Source organism: Triticum urartu, chromosome 2A (genome assembly GCF_056163025.1).
Source record: "Triticum urartu cultivar PI428250 chromosome 2A, HENAU_Tu73, whole genome shotgun sequence".
NCBI classification, from domain to species: Eukaryota; Viridiplantae; Streptophyta; class Magnoliopsida; order Poales; family Poaceae; genus Triticum; species Triticum urartu.
This window is the reverse complement of record NC_141874.1, coordinates 112879846-112893237: the sequence shown is the minus strand read 5'-3', so window position 1 is coordinate 112893237 and position 13392 is coordinate 112879846. Positions and strand designations below refer to the sequence as shown.

At 43.9% G+C, this 13392-nt stretch overlaps 1 protein-coding gene across 1 annotated transcript; it reads right to left on the bottom strand.

Annotated features, from left to right (window-relative positions):
- AAR3 (defective in cullin neddylation protein (DUF298)) lies at positions 1–6283 on the bottom strand. The gene is made up of 9 exons (XM_048699277.2): positions 6016–6283; positions 5311–5395; positions 4550–4598; positions 4392–4467; positions 4215–4297; positions 2759–2855; positions 2601–2646; positions 588–655; positions 1–503 (listed from the first exon to the last, which is right to left on the bottom strand). The coding sequence occupies exons 1-9, from the start codon at positions 6098–6100 to the stop codon at positions 184–186; spliced, it is 909 nt and encodes a 302-aa protein (XP_048555234.1). The 5' UTR covers positions 6101–6283; the 3' UTR covers positions 1–183.
- Between the last annotated feature and the right edge of the window lie 7109 nt (positions 6284–13392).

Sequence of the window (13392 nt, the reverse complement as noted above, 5' to 3'; positions counted from 1 at the left end):
GAACAATCACAAGCCGTTTTCTCTGCGATAACAGACATGTATAACATCACTGTTTGTGTACAAGATAATATCACCACTGGGAAACTGACTTTAAGTACAAATACAAAATGGTGTTGACGCAAAACAGAAATATATGGAGTAACGGGCAGTCATAAATGATGATGCCATGCATTCCTCATTGCACTAAAATGAGCATTTCATTGAAATGCAACCTTCAAACCCTTTTGAAAAACCATCCTCAATAACACGAGGTGAGTTCTGAAGGCAGCCTCTTGAGTTGTGTAAATTCATGTCCTCACGACAATCTGGTGTGCTGTTAAAGAAAGGGGTACCTGCGTCTCGCTCCCAAACCCCATATCTAGTAGGCGCGGAACTTTCCTTAAGTCGCTTCGACGGGGTAAGTTGGACAGAGTGTCTAAGAGCTTCTGAGAGTTCTACGCTCTCTTCACTGGAGTTAAACTGAGTAGGGCATTTCCTCTTTGATCCAGGTAATAGATTTAGACCTGTCACAGAACATTAGACATAATCAACTAATAAACATAGCTGACTAAATAACAAATCCAAACAGTAATTCCCCGGAAGAGTACCTCTAAATGTATTGGAAATGCTGCATTGTGATTCCATTGCACTGGAGCAGTCACTAGGGCGGTAGATTCTATAATTCACAAGGAAACTCATGAGAAACATACAAGTAGAATCTTCTAAATAACGTAGTATTCAGAAAGAAGTAAGAACTAAGCATAGAAGCAAAAGACTTCGGAGAGCCTATTATCATGCAGGATATACTCATCAGCATGCATATATACTTGCTTGTTTGGAACTGGTATTCCACATGCACATGCTGGACAGGCTATTCTCTTTCTTAACCAGCCTTCAACCTCTTAGGCACTAGTAAATGTGTACATACAATGCACGTTGATATTAGGTAGCATATTAATTATAAGCTGACATTAGGTAGGATACTAAGTGCACGTTCAGTACGTGGTTAGCATGGTGTTAATATTTGGTATGATACTAATTACATGCTAAACATGTCAAGCTCTCACCCTTGGAGCAATCTAGGTCGTTGGACTGACATGGTATGATGGTCGAGATCAGTTGGATCTGCCCCTTTGGGTCTTTTCATATTGGTATATGTCAGACATTATGGCTTCTGAGGACATTGTAAATTATAAACCGACCAGACAAAAAAACTACTCCCGCTATGTCACAATACAAGTCCTTTTGACCATCAATTTCTTTGAAAGTATGTTTACCTGAAATAAAAATAATTGAACACTATTTCGCCAATGTTGGTAGTTTTCTATATTAATAGTCAAAGCTAAAAATGTTTGATGGACTAGGTTTTAAAATGATCTACACTGTGGCACGAGGAAACGTATTTTATTGTTAATAGTACAGTACAGAGCTACTAGTGACCCTAGGCAAAGCAGTACTCGGTCCTGAATCCCAAGAAGTTTCTTGAAAGTGTTGACACAAACTCCCATTATAGCTCGTACCGAATCTTAAAGTATCCTTGGGCTTTTCCTATAAACCCTCCACCAAGCAAAACAATTACAAGATCTGTGGAATGGAAATATACACAAGTTTTTAAGAAACATTTCAGGAAGGGAATTATTTGTGCATTCTTCTGCCAAAGGTAATTAGCGACCATGGTCTTAAATATTAGCGGACCATATAAGCAGCAGCAACAGAACAATCAGAGGAAGCCAGAATCTGCTAAGGTACTTGTGCATTTAGACAAACTATCACAGTGCCCGTGCATTGATATGAAACCACCAAAAATAGCAAGGAGTTGGGTCACCAGCATGGGAGATTGTAGGAAGAATGTTTGTGTCCTGTGCCCGCTGCGCAGTTCCAACGAGAGAAGAGAGTGAAAAGTCGAGGAAACATGGAGGCTTGATGCACTGGAGCAACTGAAATGGCCGCAGGAAAGCCATGGCAAGATTTGAAGCGACGCGGCATTTAGAATTTTGATGAAATGTGCCTCTGTGTGTGTGTGTGGGGGGGGGGGGGGGGGCATTAAAGAGGAAATACGACACGAGGACGGACCTGGAAAGAAAAACAGTCGAGGACAATGTCTTTCGCTGTGTTAGAATAAGCAAAACTGTTCATTCATGTATGTGATACAGGCCTTGGGGGGGGGGGGGGGGGGGGGGGGAGGGATCCTAGAAGGGTAGAACAATATTTTGAGTTAGAGTCTCATCCCACAATCCCACATTTGTTTACTCGTGCCTTCTGCAAGAGTGTTGGTCTCACACGAGAGTAAGAGCATTTAGTTATTTGTGTTTTTGCAAGAGTGCCGGTCCCACATGTAAAGAGTGCATTTGTATATTGGTGCCATTTGCAAGTGTGTTAGCCCCACATGTGAGCATGAGTCTATTTGTTTATTTGTGCCCTTTCCAAGGTTGTTGGTCCCACATGTGAGTAACGTATGAATGGAGAGGAGTGAACTCGCCAACTACAAACTTTATTAGGAAAGAATTTGACAAGTCCACAGCAGGAAACTGAATGGCCATGGTTTAGGTTCAGCCATGGAATAAAGGCAATCAACTAAACTGCAAGCGTTCCAAAAGCGTATATAGGCAAGGAAGACAAACCTGTGCATGTGCTCCACAAAATCATCAATTATGACAGGCCAAGCACCTGAGAAATATACACAGACAAACAGTAATCAGTATCAAGGTAAATCCATTAAGGAAGTTGCGGACAGGATCAAAAATCCAGAAGGAGCCATATATAAGAAATGTAATTGTACCTTTTGGATCATAACCTTCCAGATCCTCGTTTACACACCTGCTGAAAGCTAGTAGCTGCTGCCAGGCGTCCTCAGAAATGTTGTGACGTTGGTACTTCTGAGGAAGGCAAAGATACAGATAAGCTAATATTACATGATAATGCTAGTATCTGGAGTGCCCCTTTTATGGAGTTAAGGATTTTATAATAGATAAATTTATTGAGTTATAGTCGAAAGCAAACATTCTAGTCTCAAAAGTAAAATGAAGAGCCCCAAAACTAGAACATGTCATAAAGTTCATATTGACACGTCATGGAAACAGGGAGATAGCAGATTATGCCAATGCCATTCTCTTCATCTATATCTATTCCAATATAAAAAGACCCAAAGGGGCAGATCCAAACCACCTCGACCGTCAAATCATGTTATCTAGCGGTTCAAATTGCTTCAATGTTGAGCACCAAACACGTTTAACGCTCTAATTACCCATCACTGCCATTGGTTATAAACACGTTTTGACTCAACGCTATCCCATGAAATCTGCCATGTAATTAATATCCTACCTTCCCGTGAAAAAAGTAATTGATATCTTACCAAATACCAACGTGCAACAGATATATCTTACCTAATATAGCGTGCAACTAATATCCTACCTAATATAAACATGCATTGCGCGTACATTATTACTAGTGATATGAAATACAAGTTGAGATTTTCTAAGAAAGTATTGGCCGTTACTAGAAAACAAGACACTTGGCATGTTCAATGAGATGTTGATAGATCTATTTACTATCATGTACCAAACCATCAACTCTAGACTCAACACCACTGCAATGTAAGGGTGCAAGCAGCGGGAGTTGCAGCTACCCGCTCTACACCAGAAGTGTCCACCAATGATTAGAGTGGACAATGTGTTTGTCCACTACAGATTGCTAGGATTGATCTGAGCCACTGCGACGGATGCGGCAACCCCCGCATAGGCCTGCTAGATTGGTGCACACGGAAAATCTCAGTATAACTAAGCTAGCATTGTTCGACAATACCAAAGGGATCAAAGGGAGAGCGTTCTCTTGCGGGATATGCAGACAATTGCAGGCATTGTTGCTGCACGGCCTAGCTGTTTAGCGGGTTGCCCATGTCTGTTTGCACCCTTACTGCAAATCTGCAATGGAACTCAATGAAGTTGACTGGACTAATGTCAAGTGGACATCCCTTCATGATCACATATTCTTCTTAAAGAGCTTGTTTGTTGATCCAATGGGAAGATAGCTGAAATTTGTATATTTTCTGGGGAATAATAAAAGTACACAACGCATAATTCAGCCCACACTTTTACTGCTCTCACTAAAACTATATGAAGAACGAAAGCACCAGCAATACTGCAGAAGCAGTCATCATAAAAGAATAAAGTAATGAAATTTGTCTGAGATGAAATTATAGACATTTGCATATAATTGTTAACCAGTAATTTCCGTACCTCAACAAAGTTACACCACCGGTCAAGCAATCGGAACCTTCCAACAAGAACTATCCTCCATGCTGCAAGAGCCTTCTGAACAGCTAAATCATGAAAATCAACACCCGGTTAGTCTTATTGGGATGTAAAAAATGACACAGCAGCATGTATGGGCGCGATCAAGGAAACAGGGCTTACTAATATTCTTTTGGCCATTTTCACGAGAAATGAAGAAGACAAAATCATAGAAGGAATTGAATTGGCTCACATCATCCTAATAAAAGGGGTCATAGATTAGCATAACGTATTGAGAAGCATTTGAAAAATGCATAATCTGCTTGGGAAGTGCCTCTTACGAACTCAAGAACTGACATGAGCTTGTGAATATCACCAAATATTCCATCCCTACATAAGTAATAGAGTATGTAGTCAGCCAAAGGGTAGAAAGAATATAAGAAAACAGAATATGACACATAAAAATTAAAATAAAGAAAACAGAATTTTCTTATGCATGGAATTATGTGAGTGTATTTGCCGTGGGTAGGTTATGGATGTGTGTAACTGAAAGCGTGGCATTGCTATTTCTAATAATTACAATAGAAGCGGTCAAACAATCACGTGCTATACACGTTAACACATGAAAATGAGCTCAAGCTCTAAATTTACAGTAACAACAGACAGGTACAGAACAACTACGTATAAGTATGCAACATATATTACCCAATCTTAGTCGGGTCATCCTCGACAATGTTTCAACTCTTTATGTAATTAGGCAAGAAGCTTTTGAGAAAGTCTTTTTCAGTGAGTAGCATAAAGACACAATACAAGTTATGAACTACATTGTGATTAATCTGTTTTAACAAATGTCACTTTTGTAGTAAACAAACATCAAATTTTCAGTGAGTAGCATAAAAGACACAATACAAGTATGAACCACATTGTAACTAATTTGGTTTAACAAATGTCACTTTTGTAGTAAACAAACATCAAATTTTCAGTGAGTAGCATAAAAGACACAATACAAGTATGAACTACACTCCGATTAACTTGTTTTAATAAATGTCTCTTTTGTAGTAAACAAACATCAAATACTACAATAGGCCAAAACAGCTTTTACCTCATTCCTTCCATATTATCTATAGTTCGTGAAAGATCCGCCAACCCTTCCCTTGGGTTCGCATTTGTGCATCCGGATACAATACCTAGCAAGCAACGAACAGAACAACAATGGACTTGAGACAGCATATAAAGAAACATATGCAAGTAACCTCATGCATAAAAAGAATTACAATATCATGTAGGATATGCCGAGCATATATATGAAGATTTGCTAACTTGATTCTGACAAATGATTCTGCGTTTGGTTATTAAGGAAATACAACCTAATTGAATTGTTCCAGGATATATCTAAAAAATAGCAGAATTGTGATTTCAGCCTTGAGCATTTGCCTGATATACGTTTAGCTCTTTTTTTGCGAATTTATACACGTTTAACTAAAACTTCTTGTGATCTTTTGCAACCCTAGAAGCGAGAAGCCAGCAACCTCTAAAGACGCTCACAAGAAACCAGACAATTGGCCAAAGGATAAACCCAAAGGCCACTTCTTTTCTCCTATCAGAATTTCTTAAAGATCACGCAAATGCAGAAAAGATGAGTCCGTCACCAAAAGACTCCTAAAATTCGTAATCTTTGATCTCTGAAGTCTAAACCACCAAGTCGGCACGGATACGAGCAATTCTAACCCTGAAACCTCCGAAGCTCCGGCCCGAGACAAACCCACCAACGGAACGACGAAGCGAATTCGAAAGCGGGGGAGCTCACCGCAGTACTTGGAGTAGGCCTGGGCGGCGGCGGGGCACACGGCTAGGGCAGCCTCGAAGCCGCTGGATCCCATGGGCCGAGCCATGGATCCAGGCCCCTAAACCCTAACCCCGGTGCTCGCCGCCGAGGGGTCGGCCACCGACGAGTCGATCTCAATTGCAGCACGACGCGAGCAAGCAGAGCTGCAAAAGGCAAGGGGGGAGCGGAGGGGGGAGGAGGAAGAGACGTCAGAGGCGTAAGATTCGGCTTGGGTGCGGAAATGGCATGTCATCAGAATAATAATATAATATAGCCGGTGGATTCATCTGAGCCGTCCATGGATGGGAGATCCAGATCTATGTGACCCGAGGCCCACCTGTCAGTCTGGAAGCTGAGTGAGAAGGATGGACTCCATGTATCCATGTACAATAAGAAAGAAAAGGACATCAATTCATCAAGGAAAGAACCTAAATATGAATCTATGAAGAATATTGAACACCGCAACATGAAGAAACACAACAGTGTACTGCATTTGTGCTATCTATGGCCTAACCGACGTCGATCTTTGATCCAACGGATTTTGATTTGGGCGCTCGGTTTGAAAGTAACACAACTTTGAAATTTTAGAGTAGGTTTGCATGGCGCTGACGTCTTGTATTTTACGTGAACGCAGGTGTTTACTGCTTTTATAGAGTACGTTACTTGGTGAAAATGTGTACATGTGTCTCTTGTCATTGCGAGCGCCATCGGAAGTAAGAGCGCGCACACACTTTCTATCAATTGGGAATATTTTACCCCTCTTATCTTCTAGCTTTTCCTAAGGTTCCTGGTAAAACACATGTTTGATTGTTCGCATGGTGGCATGAAAAAAGTTGTTCACTTTTTAACAACGGGAGGGACCCAAAGGTTCGAGATGCTAACATTAAATCATTAAAATTGATACACCCACACGGAAGGACTTCAAAAAGGATAAACATTACAACCATCTGCTTCCTTCTATGTAAACAAGGCCCCAAAAGTGAAACAAAAATTGCATCCAGCCCTACTACATGTAGCGGCCTCACTGGAGATGCAAAAGCCATCGCTTCCAAGAGCTAAGTTGCCGAGCCTAGACAAGGGGTAAAGGGCTCCCACTGGAGGTTGAAAACGGTTATGCCCGGTGAACACGGCGGGAAAGCATGCTTTTATAGAACAGATTAGGACTCTCTTGCTTCACTTATATCCTTTTAGAGAGTTGAATAACAATTGGTTGTTTGCATGGATTATATATTGGTACTAAGAGTGTTAGGTACACATTGGTGGTATAAATAAAAAATTACATGGCCTTGTAGATCACTGAACTTGATAATTGGATTCTTTGCAATTGTTTTGAGATAATGTGTGAGTAATTAATGAATGTGCCGTAGCATTGAGGCTATGCAATAAACTTGAGGCACCCCCGTAAGGATACATAGACCTACGCGGGGTGCGCGGGAAACATGAGGTGGAGACACACATTCGTGTACATCAACGGCCTGGCGCGGGGCACACCCCCCCCCCCTTCAGGGGTCCCAACACATATATGGCAAGGAAGAGAGCAAAACTCTCATGTATTTCAGATTTTGAACCCTTTGAATGTATGGTGGTCTCCTCTATTTATAGGAAATTGGGGGTAGGGTTGGAGATTACAAGATTACTCTCTGGGCCACAACATACAACGAGGGGTACTATGGTCTGGAGCTTATTCCCTTGGGCTCTTTGATTTGATCTTTGGCCACGCCACCTATGCAAGACGACCTCATAGACCCTACGACCTTGGTGGTGGCGCCCCTCGGCACAGGGCACTCCACTGGCATGGTGTGCCATCATGCAGGAGGGCCACTACTTGGACATATACCTGGCCATCTGTCGGGCCGGGCTAGGCCTAACAAAGCTCGAGGCAGAAAACCTAGGCCTGAGCCCGGCTCGGCCGTCGGGCCTGGTTTTTAGGCCCAAACCCGACCCGACTGTGATAAAGCCCATCAGGCCTCGGGTCGGGCCCCTTACCTAAACGCAAAATGCTAAGCATAGGCCCAGCCCAACGTGTGCTTTGGGCTCAAAACTCAGGCCCAGGCCTGACCCGCGGGCAAGACCGGGTCGGGTCGGGCTTTTTCGGCCCGGGTCGGGTCGGGCCAGTCGGGCTAGGTACCCCATGGCAGGTATAGTAGGATAATACCCTCATCGTTGGGCTTGCCCCGTGAAAGTGCAAGTGTCACTTAAATTATATTTTGGTGTGATGACAATATGGTTAGTGGAACTAATATCAGTTGCTAAAGCTTATATCAGGATATTGGTTCCAAGTTATTTCGGATGGAGGTGTGCGCCCTCCCCCTCCTAATTCAAAAAGATCAAAGGCATGGTTTACCAGCGACTCGAAGGATTCTTTTTGGTTCGATTTGAGTCGTAGGAAAAAACCACACTATTGAGAGGGGTCATTGCGGACTTTATGTCATGTGAGAATGCCTTCGTCAAAATCATATACACCAGCCTTCCCACTCCTACCACCTTATATCCCATGGTGTGCTAGTTGTGGTATCCAAGAAGTTGCAGTAGAAGTTTTCTGGATACCCCGTGCGCATGGGGTCTTTTGACCCCAGTGTGCACGGGGTAGTCAGGAACTTTTTGGGTACCCCGTGCGCACGGGGTTCTGTGTAACTCCCTGGGTACCCCGTGTGCGTGCGCACGGGGTGCTACGTATCTTCCTGGGTACCCCGTGCGCACGGGGCTGACTTAGCCCGTGCGCATGGGGTCCAACGGGCAGAAACGGTCACCCAACTAAGAACACTATAAAATCCCCCCTTCCTCCTCCTCCATCCCTAACCCTAATGTCTTATTGAGCTCCAGCATTGCTACACCTCATTTTGCTCAATACTCTGAATCCCTCCACCCAAACTTGTTGAAACTTTGGGGTTGGGAGAGCAAGACCCGATCTACACTTTGACCAAACCAAATCGTGTTCCCCACAATATTCATCCACCATTGACCTATTACTTTTGGAGCTTGGGCTCCTAGGCGGTTAGAGGTTCCTCCGGAAGCTTCCTTGCTTGTGGTGTGCTCCGAAGAAGTTTGTAAAGGTGTGGTGGTCGCCTTCAAGACCAACCCTGAGTGATTCGAGGCTCATCCGTTGGGGGTGACTTGATAGAGATTACGATGAGCCTTTGGTGGCACTCCGCAAGCTTTGGCTCCAGCACCGCTCTAAATGGAGAGTAGATCTTCCCCAAGGAAGAGTGAACTTCGGGATAATTTTTGTGTCCTTGCCTCACTTGTGGTTAATCCTTTCCCGCACTTTACTTTGCTTTATATGCTTGTGGGCTTGCTAATTAGTTTGTTGCCTAGCATATTTAGCTTTAAGCTTGCTTGTCATATAGGTTGTGTTCACCTAGTTGCATATCTAGTGAACCCTATTTATCCGCCAAACCCAAAAATTGACAAGAAAGATTAAAATTTGTAGTCTCCTATTCACCCCCCTCTAGTCGACCGTATCGATCCTTTCAATTGGTATTAGAGCCTCATGCTCTAATATAAGGTTTTACAACCTTAGAGGATATGGAAGACCTAGGGAATGTGGGAGGTGTTGCAGCCCTTGCGGAGGATGGTGAAAACCTACCCCCGCCACGACCGACGCGCTTGTTGCTCCGGTCGTTGCTCCCGTCGCCCCCATTAACCCGGGTGCCCCCTTAACCGCGGCCGACATTCTTTCAATGTTTGCAGACTTAAAAACCGCCATGTTGAAAGAAGTTTGTTCCTCAGTCAAGGAGGAAATTGATGCTCGCTTAAAGCCCTCGACATCCGCATCAAACTCATTTGATCCAAATGCCATTCATGATGCGGATGATTCGAGAGAACCCCTTGCATCTCCGACTCGCACTCAAGTTCCCAAGTACAATGTCGTGGAACCCCTCACCCCAACCTTTCCAACACCCTCGCATTAATCCTGTTGGGCATCCGCCCCCTTTGAAAGCTAACGTGTTTGCTATGTGGAAGCTAGATATGGAGTCTCACATTTGCAGTGCGTCCTCTACTCAACTATGGTGGATTGTGGTCAATGGATTCAATCCCGAAGACCCGATGAATCTCACCCCAAGAGAAGCGGTTGATGATCAACTCAATGCAACTGCCCACAACATGTTGCGCACCGTGGTGACCGATGACTATAGTGACTCCATTACTCTTCTCAAGACTGCCAATGAAAATTGGGATTGCCTTAAGGAGGCTCTCGAAGGTGATGAAGCAATTCGAAGATCTCGGTTGGCTTTGCTCAAGCAAGAAGTAAATCTATTGTGAGGAATGAAGGTGAATCCGCGGAAGAGGTGTTCTGAAGGTTGAAGTCTCTTGTGCTCAACTTAAGGACCTTTACGTGCACTTGGGCAAATGTGATTTCATTGAGGACAAGTTCATAGACGCTATGGTTCTCACGGAACACTCCATGGTGATGATGATACATCAACACCCGGATTATCACAAGTTAACCGCGACTCAAGTTGTCTCCACTTTCTCCACTCATGTTGACCAAGTCCAAGAAGACCTTTGTGATTGCTCAAGCAACCAAGAACTCAAATCTTGCTTGAGGCCAAGAAAGTTGTTAGTCAACCCTCAAGGGACGAAGAAGTGGTTGAAGAGACTTGTGAGGAAGATGTTGACACCTCATGCCCGGAAAATGACCTTGCGGAAGACTTGGCTCTCTTAGTCAAAAAACTTCGGGAACATGGCAAACAAAGGGAAGAATCTTCAAGGAAGATCATTTGGACGAAGAAAATGCTACAATTGTGATAGCCCAAGATACTTTGTGCATGATTATCCATATGAGAGATGTGAAGACAAGTCCGAGAAGCTTGTTCTCAAGAAGAAGAAGTTCGCCAAGTTCACAAAGAGGAAATATGACAAGGTTCTAGTCCATGAAGAATACATGTCTGGAGATGAAGATGACGGTGATGATGACCATGTGGGCACGACAGCCATTGCCATGCATGCCACTACCTCCTCCTCCTCCACCACCAGCCTCTTCGACTCTCCAAACGAGGACAAGCCTTTCACTCATCGGTGCCTTATGGCCAAAGAGGTAAAAACAAAGTCCAATCTCAAAACCCTGCCATGTACACTCCCAATGTCTCATGTGAGATAGTGGAGGATGAGTGTGAAGAGGGCGTGGATAATGATGAGGAATCCTTGATGGCTTTCATGAAAACTCTTCATGGTGAAGCTCATGCTCGTTTTGGCGATCTCCTTAAGTCACTCACCGAACGCGATGATTTCATTGAGAATGTTGAAAACATCCTCATGCATAGAGGAAAAAGAGAGAGTCGAACTCCTCGAGCACGAACTACATGAAGAGAGTGTCATGAGAGCATCACTTGAGGAAGCCTCGTCAGCTCATCAAATTGACTTTGTTAAAACCAATGATGCCTTGCAACTTGCTCTTGAGAATAAGGATGCCCTTTGTCGGTGTCAAAACCGGTGGATCTCGGGTAGGGGGTCCCGAACTATGCATCTAAGGCGAATGGTAACAGGAGGCGGGGGACACAATGTTTACCTAGGTTCGGGCCCTCTCGATGGAGGTAATACCCTACTTCCTGCTTGATTGATCTTGATGATATGAGTATTACAAGAGTTGATCTACCACGAGATCAGAGAGGCTAAACCCTAGAAGCTAGCCTATGGTCTGATTGTTGTTGTCCTACGGACTAAAACCCTCCGGTTTATATAGACACCGGAGGGGCTAGGGTTACACAGAGTCGGTTACAAGGGAGGAGAACTACATATCCGAATTGCCAAGCTTTCCTTCCACGCAAAGGAGAGTCCCATCCGGACACGGGACGAAGTCTTCAATCTTGTATCTTCATAGTCCAACAGTCCGGCCAAAGTATATAGTCCGGCTGTCCGAGCACCCCCTAATCCAGGTGTAACACCCCGAGAATCATGATACAGTAATCTCCCTCTAATGGTGTGAAAGGACATGCGGTGCCCCCATGTGTGGTTTTGGTAATTGATGGCATTCTCTATGGACTAATGGTTGCATTGAGTTATATTTGAAGGATTTTTCCATAGGCATTTCTTGAAGTCCATGTGTTGGTTTCAAGGAGTTTATGGGTTGACCAAGGTGCTATTAAGGAATTATCCAAAGATTGGTCATGTGAGTGTTGAGCTTATTGCAAGCATGTCTTGAAGAAGAAGATTGTGTGATCATTCATGTTTACCTTCAAGACATCATCCAAACGAAGAGAGTTGGAAAGATTCAAGGTTGATCAAGACTAAGTCAAGAGTGAATCAAGTTGATCAACTCACAAAGAGTAGAAGATGTACCGAGAGGGATCAAGTGATCCCATGGTATGGTAAGCATTGTCCATTGCACTTTGTGTACTAACCCATGGTCTATGTGAGAGTCTACGTGGGGTTAGGTACGTGTCCATGGGCTTGCGTCAAGAGGATGATATCATACAACCCATGGGAAGGATGACATCAAGTGGTGATCGTCATCAAGATTGCCGTGTGCAAGTTCAAGTGGAGAATCACGAAGAGATCAAGTGCTTGAAGCTTGCCATCCATTGTGGTGTCAATGGACTTGTGAAGATGTGCCGAAGAGTGGCTCACCCATAGTGGAGTATGGGGGAGCAATCATCTAGTCTCCATCGACCCAACGCAATCAAGAAAGGTGGTCCATCTTGAGGAGGACAAGATCGTCATCATCTAGCTCAAGTGGATCATGTGCAAGTCAAAGGTTTGCCCTTAATAGGTTTTCTATTTTACCGGTCTCATGGTGGTAGTTGGGAGATCGGATTATAGGATCGATAGCCGTACTATCAAGGGGGGCTCTCAAGTGAGTAGCTTGATCGTATCGTTCGTCGAGAGCTCAAACCATTGCATCCTTGCATCATGTTTCTTGGTTCTTATTTGGTTCTATTTGTGAGTCTTAGAGCTTATGGTCATCTTGATGACAAGTTTGAGTTCATCGAAACAGAGTTTGCATGCGTCTTCTATGATGTTTTCGGTGTTGGAGGTTTTACCGGTCTTATCCGAGGAAGTGTTCTCACCATTTTCTTTTGGGCCTTTTATCATTTGCTTCTTATTGGTATTTCTATCAAGATTGTGTTAGCCCTTGTCTCTAGCTTTCCAACAAACTTGGTTTCGTCGAATTCGGAGTCTGTTTGCAGAAGTTGTGTCAGTTTTGGTGTTCTGAAAAGGCTGCAGCGGTACTACCGCGGACATGAGCGGATGTATTTTTTTACTAATGCTCTTGGGAGCGGTACTACCACTTGGAGCAGTACTACCGCGGCTACTTCCGTGGCTACTTCCGCTCGGGACCAAAAACTCGTCACAAGTCCAGCGGTGGTAGGCACAGATGTAATTTTTTAGTACCGCTCGCAAGCAGTAGTACCGCTACCC

What these genes read in the sequence shown, in the direction of transcription:
- AAR3 (XM_048699277.2), bottom strand. Translation starts at nt 6,100, where the DNA reads ATGGCTCGGCCCATGGGATCCAGCGGCTTCGAGGCTGCCCTAGCCGTG. An exon ending in GGCCTACTCCAAGTACTGCG is followed by an intron (nt 5,396 to 6,015) that starts GTGAGCTCCCCC and finishes GTTGCTTGCTAG; the next exon opens with GTATTGTATCCGGATGCACA. An exon ending in GGTGGTGTAACTTTGTTGAG is followed by an intron (nt 2,856 to 4,214) that starts GTACGGAAATTA and finishes TGCCTTCCTCAG; the next exon opens with AAGTACCAACGTCACAACAT.